Source organism: Aotus nancymaae, unplaced genomic scaffold, assembly GCF_030222135.1.
Source record: "Aotus nancymaae isolate 86718 unplaced genomic scaffold, 86718_ANA_hifiasm-v0.15.2.pri h1tg000029l, whole genome shotgun sequence".
Lineage (NCBI taxonomy): Eukaryota > Metazoa > Chordata > Mammalia > Primates > Aotidae > Aotus > Aotus nancymaae.
Window position 1 is genome coordinate 63,044,172 of NW_026988442.1, and position 23,406 is coordinate 63,067,577.

Sequence of the window (23,406 nt, forward strand, 5' to 3'; positions counted from 1 at the left end):
CCCTCATGCCTCACTCTTCCTCTCCACTTCTCCTTACCATTCCTCCACCTGTTCAGCTCCATCTCCAGATGCTGGATAACATTCTTCAAAGTCTTGTTTTTCTCTTTCTCTTTTTCATATTTCTTCTTCCATTCTTCTGCTGTCAGTTCTAGGTTCACAGAGACTGTATTCTTGATGGTCTTAGCTCTGGGATTAAAACCATAAAGGACAATTCAGCTAATTATTAGCATTAGCTAAATCAATATGATTAAGCCTTAGATTTCTCATATCAAAAGACTGGAAATAGGGAAGCAGAAGGGATCCTGTGACTTTCCCCAACCATCCTCCTAACTGGTCTAATGTCACCACTACCCCTTGAGGCTCCAAGCTCATCCTTTTCTTTTCTCCTTCATATCCCACTGGTCTCTAAATCTAATGGAGGCTGATTTGAATTGTCTCAGGGTTTCTTCTGTCTCTTTTTCCTCTGCCACTGTCTCAGTCTATGTTCACAGCCCTCCTTATGTTTATAGCATTTTCCAAATGTTCAGTATACTCCTTAAAGCCCCCTGCATGCCATCACCAGATTTACCTTCCTAAGTTGATGGTCTTTTCAGTTCAATTAACATTTATGAATTTGGGGTACGGCATGACAGATGGACAAGGTCTCTGGCCTCTTGGAGCTTGGAGTTTCTTATACCATGATACACAGACAGAAATAACAGAATCAATTATTTCTCTTCCTCACCTCTGGTATCCAGAACCACCCCTGATGTATTTAACATATCAACACTTGCCTTACAGGTCAGGTGGGTCCCACAGCCAAGTGAAACTGGCCAGGTGACACCATGGCTCCCTGCTGAGTAAACGCCCCCGCATCAGAGCCCATCATCAATTACCATGTGGTGAGGAGGCCCCACAGTATTCAGATTTTCCCTGAAAGTCAGAAACTGTTTTTTTTAATTTATGTCTCTCAGTTTTAAACTATTTATAAAAATAACATGTGGGATAAACAAACATGCCTAATGGCCACCATCTTGCCACTTCCAGTATAGGAGATGATGCGTTCTCCTCAGGCACATGGCCTGGGCGGTGGTGATGCCACAGGGATGGTAGCTGGAGAGTAACCCAAAGGCACCAATCAGCAGCTGCACCAGGCAATACCAAGAACCAAAGGCACAGCCCTCCTCAGCATGCGCAGAAACAAACACCTAAGCAGCCTCGTCCAATTAAAAAAGAAACTCCACTTAGGCTCACTTTTTAAGAAGGTAAAGCTTCATTAAGAAATATGTGATATGCTGTTTTATTTGCTATTGACTTTTTCATTTTGAACTTCAAACAATTCTTACACCATCATATTTGCCAGCACAATCTGATTTGTGATTCAGGTTAATTACCATTGTCAGCAAATGACATGATTTCTATTTCAGTGCAAGAAATTTAGCAGTCCTCACCAGCGCTACAGATGTCATTCCAAAAATTCATTCCTAGAGCAGACAACTAAATAACCCAACTGTCAAAAGAGGAGTTAAACAACTTCAATGTAAGACTCCATTTAAGAATTAGGGTAATTCTCTCTTGTTTACTGTAGCTCGAGGCTGCTGTCCCTAGAAGTGCTTTGAGTCTAATTTTTCAAATAGCAGCAATTTTATTACTACTTTAAAGTCTGTTTGAGTTTGACACTCTCACCTCTCAGATGCAAGCACAAACACCCCAAGCATCTATTATCAACTTAGTAAGACAAAAAGTGAAAAATAACTCATGGCTAAAATGCTTATGGATACTTAAGGGCACACTTCAAGGCTACTAATCTTACTTTTTAAATCATAAAGAGTCCCTTGATAATTTCACATGATACCAGAAAGAGAAAACTGCAGCCTTTATGCTGTACTCAGGCAGGTTTAGCCAGAGGCACATTTGTGAGCAGATTCAGCAAGGTTATCACCATTGTTTGAACTGGTCCTCATTCTCAAAGTACTTTCTAAAATTCCCTAGAAAATCCCCACTTCTATAGTAATTATGGTCCTGGCAGGAAACAGATGACCTGTTCAAACTGCACGATTTGGAGACTGCTTAACAAAGTATGGAAAGGTGTTAGGAAATAACGAGGGATAATGTGGTACCCACATTAGTGATGGGGAAGCCGTTACTACCCTTAGGCTGAAGGGGACCCAGAGAGGAAAGGGTAGAAGGAAAAGATTGCCTGGTAGGTATGAATTATAACAGCAGTGTTAGGGACATAGCCAACCCAAAACGATCTGGCAGGAAGGAAGCCAGGAAATAAATACCTGCACCTCAGGCACTTCTCTCCTCCTGATCGCCTGCCTGTGTTCCTTCCCCACTGGTTGAACATAACTGGAAGCCAGAGGAAAAGGAACCCATTGCAGGAGTCCAAACCAGTCACCCTCCTAAGGCACAGAGCAGGGCAGAGACGGTACAGAAAAGATCCAGAGGAGCAGCTACAGATGCACAACCCAACTTCCATTTAGAATTCAAATAAAGTGGGAATCCATGTCCCACCCTAGAGCCCCAAAACTTCATTCAGTCCAAATGTGACAAGCGGGGCCTTTACATCCACTAAAGGTAGAATATGAAGAAATCAGCTTGCACTGATAGAGAAAGATGTTAATTCTCCTAAAATTGTTCTAGAGAATTAAAGTAATCCTCCCCCCACCAAAAAAAAAACCCTGAGGTTTGTGTATGTGTATAGAAATTGGCAAGCTGATTCTGAAATTTACAATAGAAATGAAAAAGACGAAGAATAGCAAGGACAGTTCTGAAGATCAAAGTTAGAGGACTGAGTATCAACACTTACTTATAAAGCCACTTATAAATTATACCTGATCAAATTGTCACAAACTTTGAAATAAAACAGAATAAATTGTCCAGAAACAGGCATTCAGATGATAGCCATCCGACCATATGACAAAGTACCCATAGAGAAGAGTGGGAAGGGCAGTCTTCTCAATATATGGTAGTGAGGGGAAGGGGAACTTTATCCCCCAGCCCCGATGCCATATAAAAAATTCTACTCCAGAGAGATCCCAGACATAAATGTGAAAACTAAGACAATAAAGCTTCTAGAGAAAATATAGGACAGTATCTTCAAGACCTTAGGGTAGGCAAAGATTTTTTTTTGAGACAGTCTCACTCTCTTGCCCAGGCTGGTGTGCAGTAGCATGATCTCGGCTCATTGCAACCTCCGCCTCTCAGGTTCAAGCGATTCTCCTGCCTCAGCCTCCCAAGTAGCTGAGATTACAGGTGCATGCCACCACACCCAGCTAATTTTTGTATTTTTAGTAGAGATGGGGTTTCACCATGTTGGCCAGGCTGGTCTCAAACTCCTGACCTCAGGTTATCTGCCCGCCATGGCCTCCCAAAGTGCTGGGATTACAGGCATGAGCCACTGCGCCTGGCCAAAGGTTTTTTAAAAGAGAACATGAAAGAAAAAATAAATTTGACTTCATTAAAATTAAAAACCTCTCTTCATTAAAAGTAACCATTAAAAGAGTTAAAAGGCAAGTTACAAAGTGGGAGAAGATATATCAAATACATATACCTGACAAAGGGTTTACCCAGAATAACTCCTTTAAATCAGTAAGAAAAAACTGGGCAAAGACTTGGAACAGGCACTTCATAAAAGAAGTGCCAATAAAACACCTCCTGAAAAGGTGTTCAACGTCATTGGCCTTCAGGAAAATGCAAATTAAAACTACAATGAGAAACCTTAACGTACCCAATAGAATGGCTAACAAATTTAAAACTGATAATGCCAACTGTTGTTGAGAATGAGCAATGACTATAACAGTCAACTGCTACTGAAAAGAGTGTGAATTATTACTGTCATTTTGGAAGAATCTTTAGAAGTATCTACTAAAGCAGAATATTTCACAGCTTATGACCTGCTCCCACCCAACAGAAATGAGGACAAATATTCATCCAAAGGCATGACAACCAATGTAGTAGTAATTGTATTTATAATCTTCCGCAAATGAAAATAATCTAAATATCCATCAATAGAATGGATACCTATAAGCCATATTCATACAACAGAATACTATATAACTGTGAAAAATAAACTACCACTATACCTAACAACCTAGGTGAAGTTCACAGATAAAATGCTGCATGAAAGAAGCTAGATACCATACAGTACTGTGTGATTTCATTTTTGTATAGTTCACAGACAGGCAATACTAATCTATGTTGATGGAAGTTAGGGTGACAATTACCCTTGATAGTTCGGTGTTGACTGAGAAGGTCCCAGAGAGAGGCTCCCAAGATGCTGGGTGGTGGTCACGTGTGTGTGTGTGTGTGTGTGTGTGTGTGTGTACATATATACGTGTATATATATATGTGTGTGTGTATATATATATATTTGTAAAAAAATACAAGACACTTAAGTTTATGCATTTTACTATATTATATTCAATAAAAATTGAGTTAAGAAAAATAAATTGATGCAGAAAGAAACCAGATACAAGAATTTCCAGATGCAGAATAAACTAGAGTTACTAAGAGAGATATTGAATCTTTGTGCTCTAAGGTTTATTGTTTTTCTTTTAATAGAACAAATATTCTTCTATCTAGGATGTCAAGAACAATCTTGCAAAGTGGAATAAAGAGGGTCTCAGTCCCTCATTCCCCCAAGAGACTAAGGGTAAAAGGATGTAGAATATCTACAATTTCTTTTTCTTTTTACCATTAACTTTGGCAAATTTAGAGAATGAAGGAGTCTAATGATCACTAGCTTCTTTCTATTTGGACATTCAAACTTAACTTTCCCTTAATTAGCTCTAACTGATTTCAGAGGACAAAAAAGAAAAAAATCAGTTTCCTCCTTTGTTAATATTTAGCTAGTTGCCATCAATGCCTGTTTCACAGTGGTCTGCTGCCTTGTTTAGGTTTGGATCTGGGGTGCGAGGCTGCCAGTGGACATGACCGGAGCTTGAGTACAGGCTCACACGTGTCCATTTACTGCTCAGCCTTGTTCTCAAAAGAATTTCAGGTAGCTTACAGGGAGACACAAAATCAAGAAGACAGCAGAAATTAAGAAGTGCTCTTAAGGCAGGTTTTGTAATTTTGTCTAGCAGAAGCTATATAGCAATTGTGATACCAACCAGCCTTATAGTTCTGGGACATTATCTCTTTGAAATAGAGAAACAAGCCAATGACCCAAAGAAGCCTTATTCTAGCCACTTACTGACTGTTCACTCATCCTCTTTAAAGGTCAAACTGACTATGATACTATTTGATTAATCCAAAGTGGCCTGATCATTCACAGAGAAATATAAAAGTGGGCTCTTCATTTCTAAAAACTCTCATGTTTTTCAATCAGAGCCCCCAATGTGTATACAGCTATCAATGTCTATTCCACAAGTTATTACCACAGCAGGCACTGAACAAAATCCTAACCAAAGGCTACTGCGGGAAAGAACTTCAATTCAGTCCTAAATGTATACCCTACCAGCAAGACATGCTTTTAAAACTGAGTCAAATTGTGAGGATGCCATTATCAGGGTGTCTGCTTTGCATCTTTTCCTTGTTTTGGCTTGATTCAGCAAGTCAAGCACTACTTCAATAATATATGATCTAGGTGCCCCAGGCACCTTCTCCCCACAGGGAGTGGAACTAGGACCAAGTTTTTTAAAGACCTCAAAGCTAATGCATGTTAACCACCCTTAGAAAAGGCAGCCCAAGCCCAGGGGACAAAGAGCAGAGGCCACGGTACATCTTCCATCTAGGTACTGCTACAGAGAGAGTTAAGTCAGAAAAGATTCTACTAAAGAATGGAAAAGGAAACACTCTTCCCCATTCTTGAGCGTTCTACTATCTCCTTCCCAGCACCATTCAATCTTTCTGTCACTCAATTTGCTGTTTACACGTACAGAAGCACATGGCCAGCTTCCAAGACTGCTGATGGTACCCATCTCCACTACCGAGGTTAAGCACTCATATGTGAGGACACTGAAGGTATCCTCTTAGCTGGCACTTGAACAAAGCCCTCCTTGAATGGGGAGAAGACCTCGAACCGCTGCATTCTGATGAATCTCATCCCCACCTGCTTCCCCAGTGGTTTCCTATACTCATATTTCCTGGCCACGGTCAGTTCTAAATGACATGAGGAGTGCCTACCATTGGGGTTTCTTCTAATTACTTTGGCTTCCCTGGAAGAACCACAAAGATATTTGTCCCTGGTACCTTCATACCTTTTGTTTCAGCATCCTCCTTCTCTCACCGGGTATTCAGGATAATGCTGACATTTGAGTAAGGAGCTCTACACAACCTCACACCTTCAGCACATAGAATAAATCTGTAATGTGTGATTCTGCACTGTGAATGGTGTGTGAGAGAGAGAAACTGAGATTACCCCTCTGTGGGAGCAGGAGAGGATAGAGAGTATAGCATTCTTCACTATCAGTGAGAGCTCTCCAGAGAAACAGAACCAATAGGAGATAGAGACAGATGATAGATAAATATAGACAGAAAACATATTATATACCCTATTGTATATATAAGATCCTATTATATATACATATATACGTATATATGATATACCTTACTCTTTTATTTACTTAAGAAATTGGTTTACATGACTATGGGGGCTGGCAAGTTTGAAAGCCATAGGGCAGGCTGGAAACTGAGGCTGCAGTTGATGGTACCATCTTGAAGTAGAATTTTGTCTTCTCTGAGAAACCTCCATTTTAGCTCTTACGGCCTTTAACTGAGAGGATGATGCTTGCCCTCATTATCGAGGGTAATCTGCTTTACTTAAAGTCAACTTATTATAAGTGCTAAGCACATCTAAAAAGTACCTTCACAGCAATGTCTCAATTTCCATTTGATTTGTAACTGGGCACTATGGCCTAGCCAACTTGACACATAAAGTTAATCAGAAGCTAATCTTATAATCTGCTCTGAGTCCTAGTTCCCATCTAAAACACCCAAACCTTCTTCTGGAAGGACCACTGCTCCAAAGCACCTTCCCAGCTCCTGGTGAGGCCATTTCCCTGCTTGTGAGGGAAGGAAAGAGGACAGGAAGGAGAAATTAAAATTTTTTGTCTTTAATTTTAAGTTCTGGTCCCCTGAGAACCATTCAGAAATGACACAGATGAGGACTTGGCATCTAGATAAATGTATGTCACCCACAGTATTTCTTCTTTCCAAGAGCAAAAATTAACCCTGGTGATGTTTCAGCAACAGACCCCGCAACAGGAATGATTTAAGCCTCTTTTTGTTTTATGTCAGACTGTAGCCAAGTGTCTGCCTTGGCCAAAATGCTCAATCTACTCTCATAGGTAACGTGTTCTCATGTTCTGGTGACATAAATTTCATACGCACACTATTCAGGGTCTGCCTAATCTAGCTGCCACTAAGCTGGCAGACGACACAATTAAAATGGTGACATGACATTGTTAAGTGCACATCAGGAAAAGAAGAAAGAATATTACTTTCCCTAAGATATCAATTCTCCTTCCACATTCAACATACAAATAAAGCCTTGAATCATTCATGCCGGATCAATCAAACTCCTGGTGCCAAAGATGTGCTGATTCAGACCTTCCTAACCGATTGGTCTGCCCCTCAGAGGGCCTCTTTCCCTTTATTATGGCCCTAAATCACGGTACATTAAATAGGCTTCCAACACAACTGGATGATTTGAGTTCACACTTCTAAAACATAAATATCTTTTTCATATAGTGCTGTAAAAGTAGTTTGGGAGGGTAATTAAAGACTACAAAATAGAACTCTGGAAGCCAGAGGAAAAAAAATAAAAGTGCTCTAATTTGACTCTGGCTTTTTGACTTTCTATTGCCTGGGAATTCAAGTGCTGCCTCCTCAACTAGATTAAAAGCTCTTTGAGAGCATGGGAGATGGCTCTTACTTCTTTAATGGCACGATGCTGGGCATTCAGGGGACTAAAGAAAACTAGCCCAACTGAATGGAAGAGCTAGAATATATCAATCCAAGAAATAAACACGGTAAATTTTTCCCTTTAAATTCCAGTATCTAACCTTGAGTCCTGAAGAATGCTAACAGGACTCTTGGTAGATGCCTTCAGGGATCTGCAGATTTAACTGCTTCAAAACACATACTACAGGCCAGGTGTGGTGGCTCACGCCTGTAATCCCAGCACTTTGGGAGGCCAAGGCGGACGGCTCACAAGGTCAGGAGTTCCAGACCAGCCTCGCCAACATGGTGAAACCCCATCTCTACTAAAAATACAAAAATTAGCTAGGCATGGTGGCACACACCTGTAATCTCAGCTACTCAGGATGCTGAGGCAGGAGAATTGCTTGAACCCCGGAAAAGGAGGTTGCAGTGAGCCAAGATTGTGCCATTGCACTCCAGCCTGTCTGATAGAGGGAGACTCTGTCTCAACAACAACAACAAGAAAAACCAACATGCTACGCATTGTATTATTCAGTTCAGTCAAGCAGAACAACAAACATGTACTCTCTTCACGCCCTTGAAAGAACCACAAAGGAATAACTAAGGAACCTCATGCTGCCCTAAGGTTTGGCCACCCCTGTAATAAGAATATAATGAACACTCATTACAATGAATTTGCGATGTGCCCAGCAGTCTTTTCTGAGTTCAAAGTGCTTAATCTCATTAGCTATCACATACCATGTCTAATCCGATGTTCAGTCTTGTGTCTGCTGTATAATTGGGTTCAATGAGTATATTTAACAATACAACAGGTATTGGCCCTGTAGAATAGTTCAGCATCCTTAAATAATCCATTAACTAACTCGGGGATAAAGGGAAAGAAACAAAACCTCACACATTTCCAATAATAGATTGGAAAGCAAACCAGATCCAAACCCAGCCAAACTTCTGGATGTAACGGCGTCAAAGTTCAGCAACTGCCTTAATTTTCCAAGAAATTTTATGCAATAAGCTTTAGATTCATCTGTTCATTCATTTGATAAGCATTTATTTATTGACCATCTACTGTGAACTAGTTATGCAGAGTGGTTGATGAGAAACTAATGCCTGTGACAAACTCGGTCCCTGCTGTCACAGAGAGCAGAGTCTAAATGACTCTGATAAAAGAATGTAGACCAACTTATTTCATTTGAAAATATAATTTGCATTACTTTTTATTTCCTGGAAGCCCAAATTATCTGCAGTATTTTTTTATTTGTTCATTCCCAAAATGTAATTCCAATTCTACTTTATTTAATCCTCCCCCTTATATGACAGTGCTGTCCCTTACAGTGCATTACATTCAGTCTAGTCCCATCCACTACTATGGCCTTTTCAAGCCTCAATGGTGTGAGATTATTTAAGATGAAAGAAAAGTGGAACTTGCAATCACTGATAGCCTGCTACATGCCAGCCCTTGAGCTAGGTAAAAACTGAAGCAACTCATATAATCCTCCCAATATTCTTGAAAGTAGGCATTATTATATCTCTCTCTCTATGGAAGAGAAGACTGAGGCTCAGAGAGGAGAAGTAAACAAGAGAATGGGTCAATCACAGAATTAGCTTCAATGCTGGGTTTACTGACCCAGAAGGTTGTGCTCAGACACCGCATCCTAGGACATCCTAGATGCGTAGTCAGTTACCGGCTGTGTGGTCTCAGGTATGGTATCCAAGGGCTTTACCCCTAAGCCTTGATTTCATACTCTATACAAGGGTGAGATAATTGCTGTCAGAATTGCTATGATAATTTTGGCACACCTGACATATATTAGACACTAACTGATATTCAAAATCCTTCCCGTAGACAGCTGCAAATGCCTCCTGATGACAGCAGTGCCCTAAGGTGGCTGAGCCTTGCAAAGATAGCCAGTGCCCCACAGTGATTCTGGCTTGAAAAGGGCCAGAATATTTTTTGCTTTGCTGGTAAGGATTTTTTTTGAAGAGATGTTTCCTTTATAAATACACTTACAGCTGGTTTGCTCAAACATGTCTTCAGAGGAAATTGTTAATGCTCAAGTTTAAGACACTGGACGGGATGTGATCTCGTTTTCCATAAGCAGATGCTGGTTTGTGGGTTCCTGAGACCCTTGAGGAAAGTAGGTGTTATCCTACTGCAACCCCCTTGGCCTAAGCATTTAACTAATCAAGGAAGTGATTTGGGAGGAAGTGAAGGACCCAAATCCAGTTTAAAAGATATATTAGCTCTACAACATTTCAATATAATTATTATTTATTTAGACATCCCACAGGTGCCACGACTATGTAATTCTATGTTCTGTTGAGGGCTCAGGAAATGACTGGGGCTTAATTCAGTTTAAACAAGCCATAACAATTTCCCAGACAGAATGCCCACTCCCATCTGTCCTTTCTCTCATCTTAAACTATTCCTTAGGCATAACCACACAACACACACTCCCAGGGAGAAGGCAGGGAAGTGCTCTGTGCCTCCATTTACAAATGAGCTAGTTAAAGTGCATGGAGCACTGATGACTTGTCTAAAGATCACGTGATTCTTCGGAATTGAATGGACTGATGGCAGCAGAATCCGCATTTTCCAACCTTAGACCTGAGCTCAGCTTGCTGAGCACTGAAGATGTTCAGATCGCCCAATCCACAGCACCTCAAACACTCTAGAAATGAACACTGAGGCAGGAGGGCTGAAGGATAGAACCTAAACACTGGAACGGAGGAAACATGTGTAAAGGAGGTCAAGCCTTGGACAGTGGGAGGGGGTAGGTGAAAAAGAAAGTGACAAGAAAATAAAGGAAGATGTGGACCAAACCACACATGTAACTGTTGCTTCGTGATTACGGAGTTGTACTTGCCGCCCACCTATGGACACCTCCCGGGGATCTAGGACGTCTCGTGTGGCTATTTTCAAAGGTAGGAAGATGTCTTCTATGTCTCTCTTCAGCAAATAGTCCAGACCTCCTACCTCCAGTGCTGACAAAGATTCCTTCCCCTTCTTTTCTATTTATACCTCTATTCTGTATTCACCGAAGCTTCTGGGTGTTTTATCGGCAACTGTGCAAAGGATCCCAAATATCGGAGTTAAAGGCAATTACCAATCTTGAGATTTATACACTTGAAATAATTATGAACCTAAAAGGTAGACTCCAGTGCCATGAAGAACAAAAGTAACACCCAGCGCATTTCCAAGTCACATCTACAATAAGTTTGGTTGTTTTGTTTTGTTTTTTACACCATACCTTTGAAAAGCTGGCATGTTCTTGTTATATTATTTTAAAACATCATTATTGCTTTGGCCTCAGTAAGTGATACCTCAAGTTTACAAATCACCTGCTAGATGTAATTTAGTAAAAGACTGCTTGTCCCTTACTTTATGATTCTCTGCCAATAGCCCCTTGCCACTCACGTTTTTTTTGTGTGTTTGTTTGTTTTGTTTTGCTTTGTTTTTGAGACAGAGTCTCTCTCAGTCGCCCAGGATAGATTGAAGTGGTACAATCTTGGCTCACTGCAACCTCTGCCTCCCGGGTTCAGGCAATTATCTTGCCTCAGCCTCCTGAGTAGCTGGGACTATAGGCACATGCCACCATACCCAGCTAATTTTTGTATTTTTAGTAGAGACAGGGTTTCACCATGTTGGCCAGGCTAGTCTTGAACTCCTGACCTCAGGCAATCCACCTGCCTTGGCTTCCTAAAGTGCTAGGATTACAGGCATAAGCCACTGTGCCCCGCCTTGCCACTCACTCTTAAGACCTAAGACCTAGCACAGAGGACGGGTCCTAAGAGACCACACGTACCTCTGTCCAAACATCAGCGTGGACTTGGTCTCAGCCTCATTGAAAACAGAAGGAGAACAGCAAATGACAATGGTGGTTCTGCAGTTCCCACCCAAAGAGTCCTGGAGAATCCGAGTCATCTTGCTGTCCCGGTATGGCACGTGTGTTTTCTATTTAGGAAAAGAAAACATATCGGTTTTGGCAGCCCATTCTAAGAAAAACACAGAAGCAAGCAAGTCAGGGATGAAGACACTGAGCTTAGGAACCAAGTAAAACAAGAATTTGTGGCCAAGTCTTTGGATCTTGCCAAAGTTTAGAATGCCCATTCTTTGATCCAGGTCATAGGAAATTAGCATCACCATTCATACTTCTTAGTGGACGGGAACTCCCAGCGAGCAGGCATCCACAGCCAGGATTCCACTGTCCTTTTCCAAACAGTAAAACAAACCAGCCTCTGGGGTGTGTGGCAAAGGGACTACGAGGACCCAAAAGGTGGTTTCTCATAATATTATTTAATAGATGGGGGCAGGATCACTTACTGTCCCTTCTGCCAAAGCAGAGATCACATTTCCAAGAGCAGACAAAGACTTATTGATATTTTTAGCTTCGTCGAGAACAGCTCCCTCGGCACCAGTTTTGCTGACCTACCAGAGAGAAAAGAAAGCAGTGAGCAGCACAGGACAGTGGAAGCACAAAGTAGAAATTTCCAATTCACACAAGGGCAAAGGGGGACAGCCTCCTGGAAAGCAAGGGAGAAAAATGTAGAGAAGACCTACAGTGATAAAAAACCATCCTGCTCATATGAGGCTGGGGATTTGGTCTCTACTGCCGTCATTTTCCTCTCAATTAGGTTTTAGTGGAATAGCTGAAATACCTCAAGTGGCGGAGCTGCAGATGCTTCCCCAGGGGACATCCATCCAGGGAAACCAGGCTCCAGAAGTGCTGTCACCATGGGTAGCTCGGGCCCTGGAAGACCGAGCCGCAGTCCCCATGCCGAAGGGAGCCCGGAGGGAAGCATGAAGAGAAAATGTTGTCCTGAGCCACAATGAATGGGCATACTGCAAAAAATGTAAGTTACAAGCTCCAAATCCAGGCAGATGACTAGAGGTGGTAGGGTTGGTTATCCAGACTCTGTTCCTTCCCTACTTATTCCCACAGCAAGGAAAAAATGAAAAATATCCAAAAAACAAAAAACTTGGGATAGACATGAAAAGTCTAATGCATATTGCATTGTAAATTTGTCTTTTTTCCTCTGCACCCAAAGGGACCATACACAGTTCCTCCTCTGCTGTGTTATCGCTGGTAATTTCATCTTGACAGCATTTGCTCTAGGAAGAGGGCAGTTTACAGATGCTAGAAAAAAGGGGAACTCAACATGATTCATGTCTCTGCTGACTGTACAAACGATGCACGGGGAGCAGCTGCTCTCTCAAGAAAGGAAGGGGGGAAGCAATATTCAACTACGCAAATTTCAATCACATATAAAGGAGAAACTCCTGACGACAGAGATGAATTCAGGTCCAGGGGGAGGTTTCTTTCCAAACAGAATTGATTCTCAACTCCCTTGGAATTGTTTGTGTGGCACCTCAGCTTACACATAGAGGAATCATGTAGCTGATGGGTCACAAATAGTAGCAGTCTATTCACACGGTGTTATTTTAAGATGCCTTCACATTGGAGCATGTTAACTCCATGAAATAGACAAGGCAGGTGCCATCTATCACCCTCCTTTGACAGACGGGAAACTGAGCCCCAGAAATGTCAAACTGCCAGCCTAAGGGAAGAACACCATTCAGGGGAGATGGGAACTAAAGCCCAGAGTTCTCTTCTACAAGATCACACTGACACATTCATAGGGACACATCTAGGGCAAAGAAAAACAGGTGCGTGTGAGCAAAAGAAACTACGTGAAAGGCATGATTTAAAAACGCCCCATAAATATCATTAGCAATAACCACTGACACTGTGCAGAGGCAGGCCTCCACTCTGGTCTGTGAGTATTAAGCAATGTTCAGGTGTATTTGGGCTGTAAATAAACAACAATGTTCCATTATTTCCATTCTGTTGTGTGTCTGTTTAACTAAAGTTACACGTCCATACTAGTAAAATTTTAGATTTCCAACTAGGAATACCCAGATGACTTTCTGCTCACAGTTTTACAAATGCATACTAGAGGACAATCCAAGAAACCATGACTTACGTAAATGTTAGTAGCCATAACTTGGCATACGGAAACTCAGTAGTGTATGTAGTGCAGTTAAGTGGGGATCAATCATAGTTAGGGAGACTGACCAAGCTCCAAGGCTGGCCCTGATGGGGACAATCAGCATGATGTCAGTGATGATGGAGGCCAGAGGGCATTGTGCACATGGGCTTGCTCTGTGATGTTGCTCAAGGGAGGTCAGTGCCTCCAGCCAAGCTGTGGCAGCAGAAGCCTCCACTGGTGCAATGGGAGTGAGACTGGAGACTCTGGGAAGCCTACTGCTCTGGAGTACAGCCCTGGCCAGGGCCTGGGAGGGCATGAGTCAGGGTATCGACAACAAAAGAGAGTCCGGACAAAACCAGAGAACAGTAATGGCTTGTGGCTAAGGCTGATTACAGGCTGCACTGCCTGAGAGAACCAAGGCCTCCCACATGAGACATGGACAGCCCTGGCCTACTGCTGGGAGAACCAGGGAATGCAGGGAGAGCCCCAGGTTCCAGATCTTCCATCAGCAAAACAAACCTGCCTCGCAGGACTGCCACATTCCCATGGCAAAGCTCTTTCCTGGCCTATTAGAGTCAGGTACAACACGGGATTTTCTCTTTTCTCAGAAGTTCATATCCCTCCCACATGTGTGCAGCTGCCTCTGCCACAGGCTAAGTCGAACCAACACTTGCCTAACATCATCATCAGGGCCCATCAGGGATAAATCAGAGTTGGCAGGCAAAGCACCTGCCCCTGTCACCAACAGGAGACCTCAGGACAGAAAAGGGTTACATGTAATAACACCTTGGCAGAGCCTCAGAAACTTTAAATGCTCTTTAAAGCAGGAAAATAGAAGGGCATAAAAATTATACCATTGCACACTGAAGCAAATAAAAGGGGAAGATTAGAGATAATACAAATAAAGAACCAATTACCTTTTCACTCCCGGCCAAATCAACCAAATAAAGTTTCCCACTGAGTTTTTTTTCAGTCTCTACATTCTCTTGCTTAATATTTATCAGGAAGATACTGTGACTTCTAGAGCTGTGTTCATTCATGTCTGAAAAGGAAAATAGTTTACTGCTCTACAAAGAACATGTACGTTTAGGTAGCAAACCTCATCTAAAAAACATAACAAGTCATGCCTAATAGTTCCATTTCATTGAAGCTAAGTCCAGCCAATTTAAAAATTTATCTGAGACCCTGTTTCTTCTGTAAAACAATGCTCATTCTAGAAACAAAAAAAAAAAAATTAAATATCTTCAAGGAGCAAAGAAATTAATCTAAAAATCTTAGTTGACAGTTGAAGGTATCAGATTTTCTAGCTCTACCTGAAGCCCCATCCTCTAAGTTCCTACTCCAGCATGACTTTCCCCTTGAAGAATTCACTACTTCTTCCCCTGCCTCATTTTAAATCCCTCAGACTTTATCATGATTAATACATGATGTATTCTATCTTAGTCACGTGTATAAGCCTTGCCTTATCAATAATATCATAAGCTTTCTTAAGGAAGGATTAAGACTTTCCTAAGGAAGGATTAAAATATACACTTCCATAACCCTATGCTAACTGCATAGAAGGTCTCAAATATTAAATACACTTCATTAGGATGAGGTCCTGGAAATAAAAATCCTTGCAAATCCTCATCTTTTTCTGCCAAGCAGAGACCCCAGCAACCGTCCCATTCAGCCTTCACCAGCAATCATTTCTCAAACCATCTTACCAGATTATATGTAAAAAGCCCTGAAGATTCATTAAAAAAAAAAAAAAAAAAAAAACTGTTAGAACTAATAAATGAATTCAGCAAAGGTGTAGGATACAAAATCAACATGTAAAAAATCAGTTGCATTTCTACATATTAACAATGAACAACCCCAAAAAGAAATAAGAAAACAACCTTATTTGTAATAACAAAAAAAAGAATAAAATACTTAGGGATAAACTTAACCAAAGAAAAGAAAGACTTATGCACTGAAAACTACAAAATGTCACTGAAAGATATGAAAGAAGACACAAATAAATAGATTAGAAGACTTAATATCATTAAGCTGGCAGTATTACCCAAAGCAATCTACAGATTCAGTGCAAGTTCTATCAAAATTTCAATGACATTTTTTGCAGAAGTAGAAAAATCCATCCTAAAATTCATATGAAATCTCAAGGGACCCCAAATAGCCAAAACAATCTTGAAAAATAAGAACAGTGTTGAAGGTCTCACACTTCAACAATATAATGGATTTGGGGGACTTGAGGAGAAGGGTGGAAGTGGGGTGCTGGATAAAAGACTACAAATAGTGTGCAGTGCATACTGCTCGGGTGATAGGTGCACCAGAATCTCACAAATCACCACTGAAAAACCAAATACCACCTGCACACCAATAACCTATGGAAAAATGAAAAATAACAATTACTACAAAGCTACAGTAATCAAAACAGTGTGGTATTGACATAAAGACAGACATACAAACTAATGGAACAGAATAAAGGGCCCAGAAATAAACCCTCACATAAATGGTCAAATAATTTTCAACGAGAGTGTCAAGACCATTTAATGGGGTAAGAACAGTCTTTTCAACAAATAGTGTTCGAAAAACTGGATATCTACATGAAAAAGGTATATTAACATTCAGCTCTTACCTTAGGGTACATGCAAAAATTAACTCCAAAAGGATCAAATACCTGCACGTAAAAACTAAAACTATAGAACTCTTAGAAAAAAAACATAGGAGAAAAGCTTCATGACATTGGACTTGGCAATAATTTCTTGGCTATGACACCCAAAACACAAGCTACAAAGTAAAAATAGATACTCCATCAAAATTAAAAACTTTTATATATCAAAAGACACTCACAATAGGATCAAAAGGCAATCCAAGGAATAGAAGAAATGTTATAAATCATATATCTAATAAGGAATTGATGTCCAGCATACATAGAGAACTCCTACAAGTCAACAACAACAAACTAACCTGACTAAAAAATAAAGACCTTGAATAGACATTCCTCAAAGAAGATATACAAATGGCCTATAAGCACATGAAAAGATGCTCAACATCACTAATCATTAGGGAAATGAAAATCAAAGCCACAACGAAGCAGTACTTCACACCATTTGGATGGCTATTATAAAAAAAATAATAATAATAACAAGGATGGCAAGGATGTGGATAAATGGAAACTCTGGTGTACTGCTGTTAGGAACAGAAAATGATATCACTGCTATGAAAACTAGTAACAATAGCAAATAGTAGGGGTTCCTCAAAAAATTGAAAGTAGAATTACCATAAGATCCAGAAACTCCACTTCTGCATATATGCCCAAAGGAATTGAAATCAAATCAAACCCAAATGTTTGCACACCTATGTTCATAATAGCATTATTCACAATCGCCAAAATGTGGAAGCCACCCAAGCGCCCACTGATAGTTAAATGAATTTTTTAAATGTTGTATATACATACAATGGAATATTATTCAGCCTTAAAAAGGAAGGACACTTGCTATAACATGGATGAAACCTGAGGACATTATGCTAAGTGAAATAAACAAGTCACAAAAGGATAAACACTTTATGATTCCACTTACATGAGGTACTAGAGCAGTCAAATTCACAGAGACAAAGTAGGTAAGGCAAGAGGAGAATAGTTAGTGTTTAATGGGTACAGAGCTTTGGCTGGAGAAGATAAAGTTGTAGAGATGGAAGGTGGTGACGTTGCACACAGTGTGAAGGTACTTAATGATGTAATGTAAATGCATACTTTAAAATGGTTATGGTAAATTCCATGTTATGTGTATTTTGTTACTGTAATAAAAGAAAAACCTTACTGGAATGATAAGAATAATAGCAATTTTTTTAGACTAGAAGTTCCAAACCAAGGCACCAAAATGGGTTATCAGGTACGCCATAAAGAACTTGTGACTAAAAATAGCTTCAGAAACAGAGTGAATAACTTCTCTGTAAATGAGAGATGCTACTACTATAAGAACATCTGCCTTGCATTCCTTCATGTATGTGTGTGTTTTAAGCATGAGAAAAAGAAGTGGAGTTTGCCCAACACTACCCAAGTCTAGGCTCACCTGTGAAAGTTGCTATATATATGAATATCATCTGATACATTGTGCTCGGATAGAGAAAATGTTGAGAATTACAGTTCTGGACCACAGAATCAGAGAGCGTTGGGTAGAAGAGACTTACAGAGCCTAGACCAGTCAGTCAACCAATGTCTGAATCTCTTTTACAACATAACAGTGAACTCACTACTTCTCTAGGCAGCAGGCTGCACTTGGGGCAGCTATAAGGGTTGGAGAATTCTCACAGGAGTCGAAATCTGCCTCCCTAGAGCTCCAACAATCCTGGATGTTCTAAGCATTGAGATGGAACTGAACAAGCTGACCCTCTTTCTTAGTGTCAGCACCTTCAACCCGGTATGATATATTACATTGTCCACACACCCTTCTCCAGATTTTTTTCCTCACGCAAGCTATAAACCCTTAGTTCCATCAGCTTCTGTTCATATGAACTCACTCTCACTCGTCCATATCCCTCTTAGAAGATAGATAGCTCATCTTTTCACGGACCCTCTGCTGCCCGAATCCCATATGCACTGCTTCCCTGAGATGGCAATGAACATACTGAGGAAGAAACTGCAGAGCCAATGAGCCAATCTGAATGTGTCTGCTGGTAACACGTCGGAAGGCTTTCCCTAAGGCTCCTGGCTCTGCTCTCTGACTTCCTTCTTGCCTTTCTTTTTCTTTTTTAAGGAGGGCAGAAATCTAACATGGCTTCTTTCCACGTGTGTGACTGCGACATATTAAGGGATTTGTTGGTTTGGAACTTTTTTTAATTAACCTGAACAATAACATGATTAAAATAAATAAACTGAGGAGCTTACTCTTTCCCTCCCTTTGGTTGGCTGGTTGTTTATCTTTCCTAATGTGCAGGCTTAGGCCGTTATGGGGGTCCAGTAAGTCTCACCCAACATCTCCAAGACCTCAGAGCCCTGTGGACAGCAGAAGGCACCCTTTCCCATGACTGCCTAGACACACGCATAGCGCACATACCCTGGCATCTGTGTCCTGGCACTGCCCTCTAACCACCTTTCCATGCATTCTTTCATTTCGACCTCATCCCCCACCCCACCCGGTCGGTGGGCAGACATCTGTCTCCCAAGCTACAGGGGAGGAAACAGCACCACTCTGCTTACTTGTCACAGCCACGTGTCGGTTTGCTTTGCCTTCATCTATCACATCCATGACTTCCTCGGGGCTCGACACAAACCGCTCGGTGCACCCCTGGAAGAGAATCAGTTCAGGTTCACCATTAAAAGAGCTGAAAAGCAACAGTGTTTTGAAAGACTGGAACATTTTCCAGTTTATCTTCTAGAGGTGCAGACAAATAGAAAGGCTGAAATATCGATCCAACAACTTTTCCTCTTTGCCCAGTGCTTGAATTCTACATTAAAGAGAAGTCTGAGCAAGCCCTAGGAAATCTAGAAGTAAACCAAAAAATAAATTGTCAAATTTTCCAAGGTTTTTGAGTACATAGTCATACTCAACAGCAACACTTTAAGAAGACAGAAAATCAAAGAAGAAAATCAATGAGAGAAGAAGAATTGGATGAAGTTTTGCTTTGCCTTCTATCTTTATTTATTTACCATTATGGCCATCGATAATAGACACTTAGAAGCTTCACAAATAATGCTGTAATAGGCGTTTCCAACTGCAAAATAATTGCACTCAATACCAAAGCCCCTTTAAATGGGAATAATATTAAATAATAATGTTTAAATAATAATGTCATAAAGGAAAGGTAAAATTGAAGATGGTAAATGTCAATTTTTAAAACCAGATGAATAGTAAACTTAAGGAGCCTGATTAAATACCTATATACTCTTTACAGATAATATTCTGAGCATCTTATATAATAATTATTATGACAGAGACTGGAGAGAAATTAATTGTATCACCAATCAAGTCTTCCTCATACCTTTACATACGGGACTCTGTTTTTATCTTCATGAACAGCCAAGTTGGTCTTGGATACTGTAGGAGATGAGAATGACAGCATGCAAAGAAGAAAGGACAAGTTAAAGACTCTATATTGGAGGAAAAATGGAAGTTTGTTACAAAGGACAGGTAAATCTAATCTCTTTGCAATATGCAAGTTTAAGCCTTGGCTGAGAATGAACATATACCCTGAAGGCAATAGAGTATTTCTATAAATTTTCATTAAATCCTTAAGCAGAAGTGTGATAAATCATTTCAACCTCCCTGGACTTTTATTGGTTACAGAACAGATAAAGGACAAGCACTGAGGTTACTTACCATCAAGTAAGTCCCTTATTTTGTCCAAGTAGATCTCAAAATAGGAAACCTAGTTAAAAACAAATTGAGTTTGGAATAGACATGCCACAGTATATTTCAAAAATATCATTATTAGTACTTATGAAAGCTTTTCCCATGCATGGCTAAGAAGAGTTAAAAGAGATGTTCAAAGTGAAGACTCTGAATCTGGCCAGCTGTACTGGGATTCTCCTGCTTCCTGCTTGCTCCACGCTTCCCTAATTGTGGACCACTCTCCACCCCCACACATCACAGCTCCCTTTGGTTGTCATTCAGGTGTTCTTAACATTGTATGCCAGACAGCCATGTACAGGAGGACTCTAGGCTTTACCCTAGATGAGCACCAAGCACACTAAGAAAACCATCAGTAGGCCTCACTTTATCGTATGATACTGACAGCACCATGAAGGAGGAGGGACTTAATCCAAATGTTCACATGCAAGAAGCCCGGAGAGGGCAGGGCCAGTGCGTTTAGAACTACAAGAGTTCAGAAAGGTAAGTGGGTGAGAGCCGGTGATGGTGGCCAGCTCTGGTGCATTCAGGAAAGATCTAAACAAAATGTGACTTGATAAAAGATGGGTAGACCATGAGAGGAAAGGGAGGCCTTCCCATCAGTCTCAAGGCTCAGCTGCAGCACCACCTTCATCAGCATCACCTAAGAACCTGTCTGAACTGCAGAGCCCAGACCCCCACTGCAGTCCTGCTGAATCTGAAGCCTAGAGAACAGGACCTAGGAATCTGGTTCTCAATTCCCCAGGTGATTCTTATGCTGGCTGATGTCTGAGACCTGCTTTAACTAAATATGTGGTCTTAGGGACCCAATTCACACCTAACCAAGACCCTAGGCCTCAATTGTCCCATCTGTCACATGAAGCCATAGGGCTTTACGATGTAAAAAATCTCCCTCTAGGATTCTGTACTCTGTTTACATCTGCTTTCTGCCTACCCAATAAACTTTTATCTGACCTATGTTCATAAATGCTTTTGAAATCTAAACAAGGGAATGGGCAGAAAGGGAAACAGTTGTAAAGCTGTAAAACTGGAATGTGACTACTCAGTGAAACCGCATCCCTACATCCCGGCTCTGGACCAGTCATGGGGAAGCAAAGACTGTAACCCAGCACTAATCCCAGCTCCGACTCAGCCCTCGTCCATTATCTTTAATGTACCTCAGTCTGGAACTACCTATCTGGAACCATCCCAGCTTGGAATTATCCCAGCTACTCTGAGATGTGGGGTCCTAGCTTGAGCCCTGGAATCTGCAGCTGGGCATCTCTCCTGGTTGCCTGTATCCCTAGCAACATCTGCCTGCGTGAACACCTGTCAGACTCCCCTGTTCCTTAGGCCCATCTCTCATGGACACACCTATGTGACATTTGAAAGACTCATACCTACAGCTTTCTTTAATCTCTCATGCTGCCACACTCCCTGAATCCTTATAGGTCCGTTTAGCCTCCAGTCCGGGACATCTCTAACCCAGCCCTTCCTGCAGCCAACTCAACCCTGGTTCTGCCCATTCTATTTATTTCAGAATTGTCCGATTTTCATTAAGACTTTTCTAGTATTTTTGAGATTTTAAACAAGTGGCCTTATTTCCACAGATTGACTACAGAGAAAATTAATTACATCTAAAACAAAAAGTTGCAAAATAAATACTGGCAAATCTGGCAATTAGAATCATATTCACATTTAATGTAAACAGAAACAGGATTCTGATTTTATTAATTCTGCTTTTGGTGTGTGTGTGTGTGAAGGTGGTGATTTTGTTGTTTTGTCATTTCAAATACTTTGTGAGACCAGGCAGAAGAAAAATAAATAGGCCTTGTTTGGCATTAAGAAACAGGATGTTCAGAAATAAAGTTTAAAACCTCTGTGGGACTCATTTTAAGGAGCAGATTTTCAGTATTGCCTTGATCAGACCTCTTTTTCTTGATTTAGTCTCTCACTAGTCAGTTCAAAATACAAAGTAGTCAGCAACTAATTTGCCCATTTATAATTATTATTTATAAAACAAGGAAGCATAACTACAAATGCAACACAGAAATCTGGACTGTAAAATTCAGCCCTAGAGACTTAGAGTGTTGTTCCTCTCCTCCCCCAACCTCATGCTAGGGCTGTTTTTATCTTAATAAGATTCTAACACAAGACCCTATTTTGAGGGCAGTAATTGGTTTAACATCTTATTCCAGGATTATCACATAAGAACCCTGCAGTAGTTTAAGCTATTTAAATGCAAACAGCCCTAAAGAAGCACTAAGCTTCTAAATCTTGATCCCTTCAAAGCAACAAGCTTCTGTATCCTTAGATATAAAGAACTTTGGCAAGAAGGAGAAGCAGGCTTTAGCCAACAAAAGGAATCCTAAGGAAAAGTGATTTGCTAGATGTAATTTATAATTGGACAAACAGTTGTTGCCTTCCTTTTATGTCATTTACAAAAGGTATGCAGTGGTTAGTAAGGGGAGAAGTTTAATAGAATTGAAAAGGGATTGCATGTGCAGTTGGTCAGACCTAGGGTCTATTCTTAGCTTTGTCAATAACTTGGTGTTTCAGTTGGGCCTTCTAACTCTGTGTCTTCTTTTTTTTTCCACTCTGTCACCCAAGCTAGAGTGCAGTGGTGTAATCTTGGCTCACTGCAACCTCTGCCTCCTGGGTTCAAGTGATGCTCATGCTTCACCCTCCAACGTAGCTGGGATTATAGGCACACATCACCATACCTGGCTAATTTTTTTGGTATTCTTTTTGTATTTTTTTTTAGTTGAGACAAGGTTTCACCATGTTGGGCAGGCTGGTCTCAAACTCCTGGTCTCAGGTGAACCACCCACTTCAGCTTCCCAAAGTGATGGGATTACAGGTGTGAGCCACCACGATCAGCCTCACCCTGCATCTTTAAACTTCCCTTTCCTCATCTCTGAACAGATGGGCCTGGTGTGCTAAGATCCCAGCCTGAAGGGGACTCTCTTAGCAGTTCTGCTCAGCTGAGTCTTCTTAGAACTGCCCCTTCACCCTCCACAGTGGGGGCCCCCAGACTGCCTGTGCATCCTGGACACAGCTCATTGGGCAAGCGGGGGCATCTGCTGTGGGCTGGGCCAATGAGCCCCTTCCCAAGGGAATTTGGAGTTGGAAACAAGGGAATGGTGGAGCAGCGGCTGCCATGTTGCCAACACCTTCTCCCACCAAAAAGAGAGAAAGATGCTCCAGAACAAGAGAAAGAAGGTAAGCAAGAGGG

General features: G+C 41.1%; 1 protein-coding gene across 1 annotated transcript in view; it reads right to left on the bottom strand.

Annotated features, from left to right (window-relative positions):
* KIF5C (kinesin family member 5C) overlaps window positions 1–23,406 on the bottom strand; it is a 153,490-nt gene that overhangs the window by 63,769 nt on the left and 66,315 nt on the right. The window contains exons 5-11 of the mRNA XM_021668895.2: window positions 20,163–20,211; window positions 19,825–19,880; window positions 19,043–19,130; window positions 14,775–14,899; window positions 12,191–12,295; window positions 11,673–11,821; window positions 38–186 (exon numbers count right to left, since the gene is read on the bottom strand). Coding sequence (XP_021524570.1) covers window positions 38–186; window positions 11,673–11,821; window positions 12,191–12,295; window positions 14,775–14,899; window positions 19,043–19,130; window positions 19,825–19,880; window positions 20,163–20,211 — 721 coding nt within the window. The remainder of the gene's footprint in view (window positions 1–37; window positions 187–11,672; window positions 11,822–12,190; window positions 12,296–14,774; window positions 14,900–19,042; window positions 19,131–19,824; window positions 19,881–20,162; window positions 20,212–23,406) is intronic.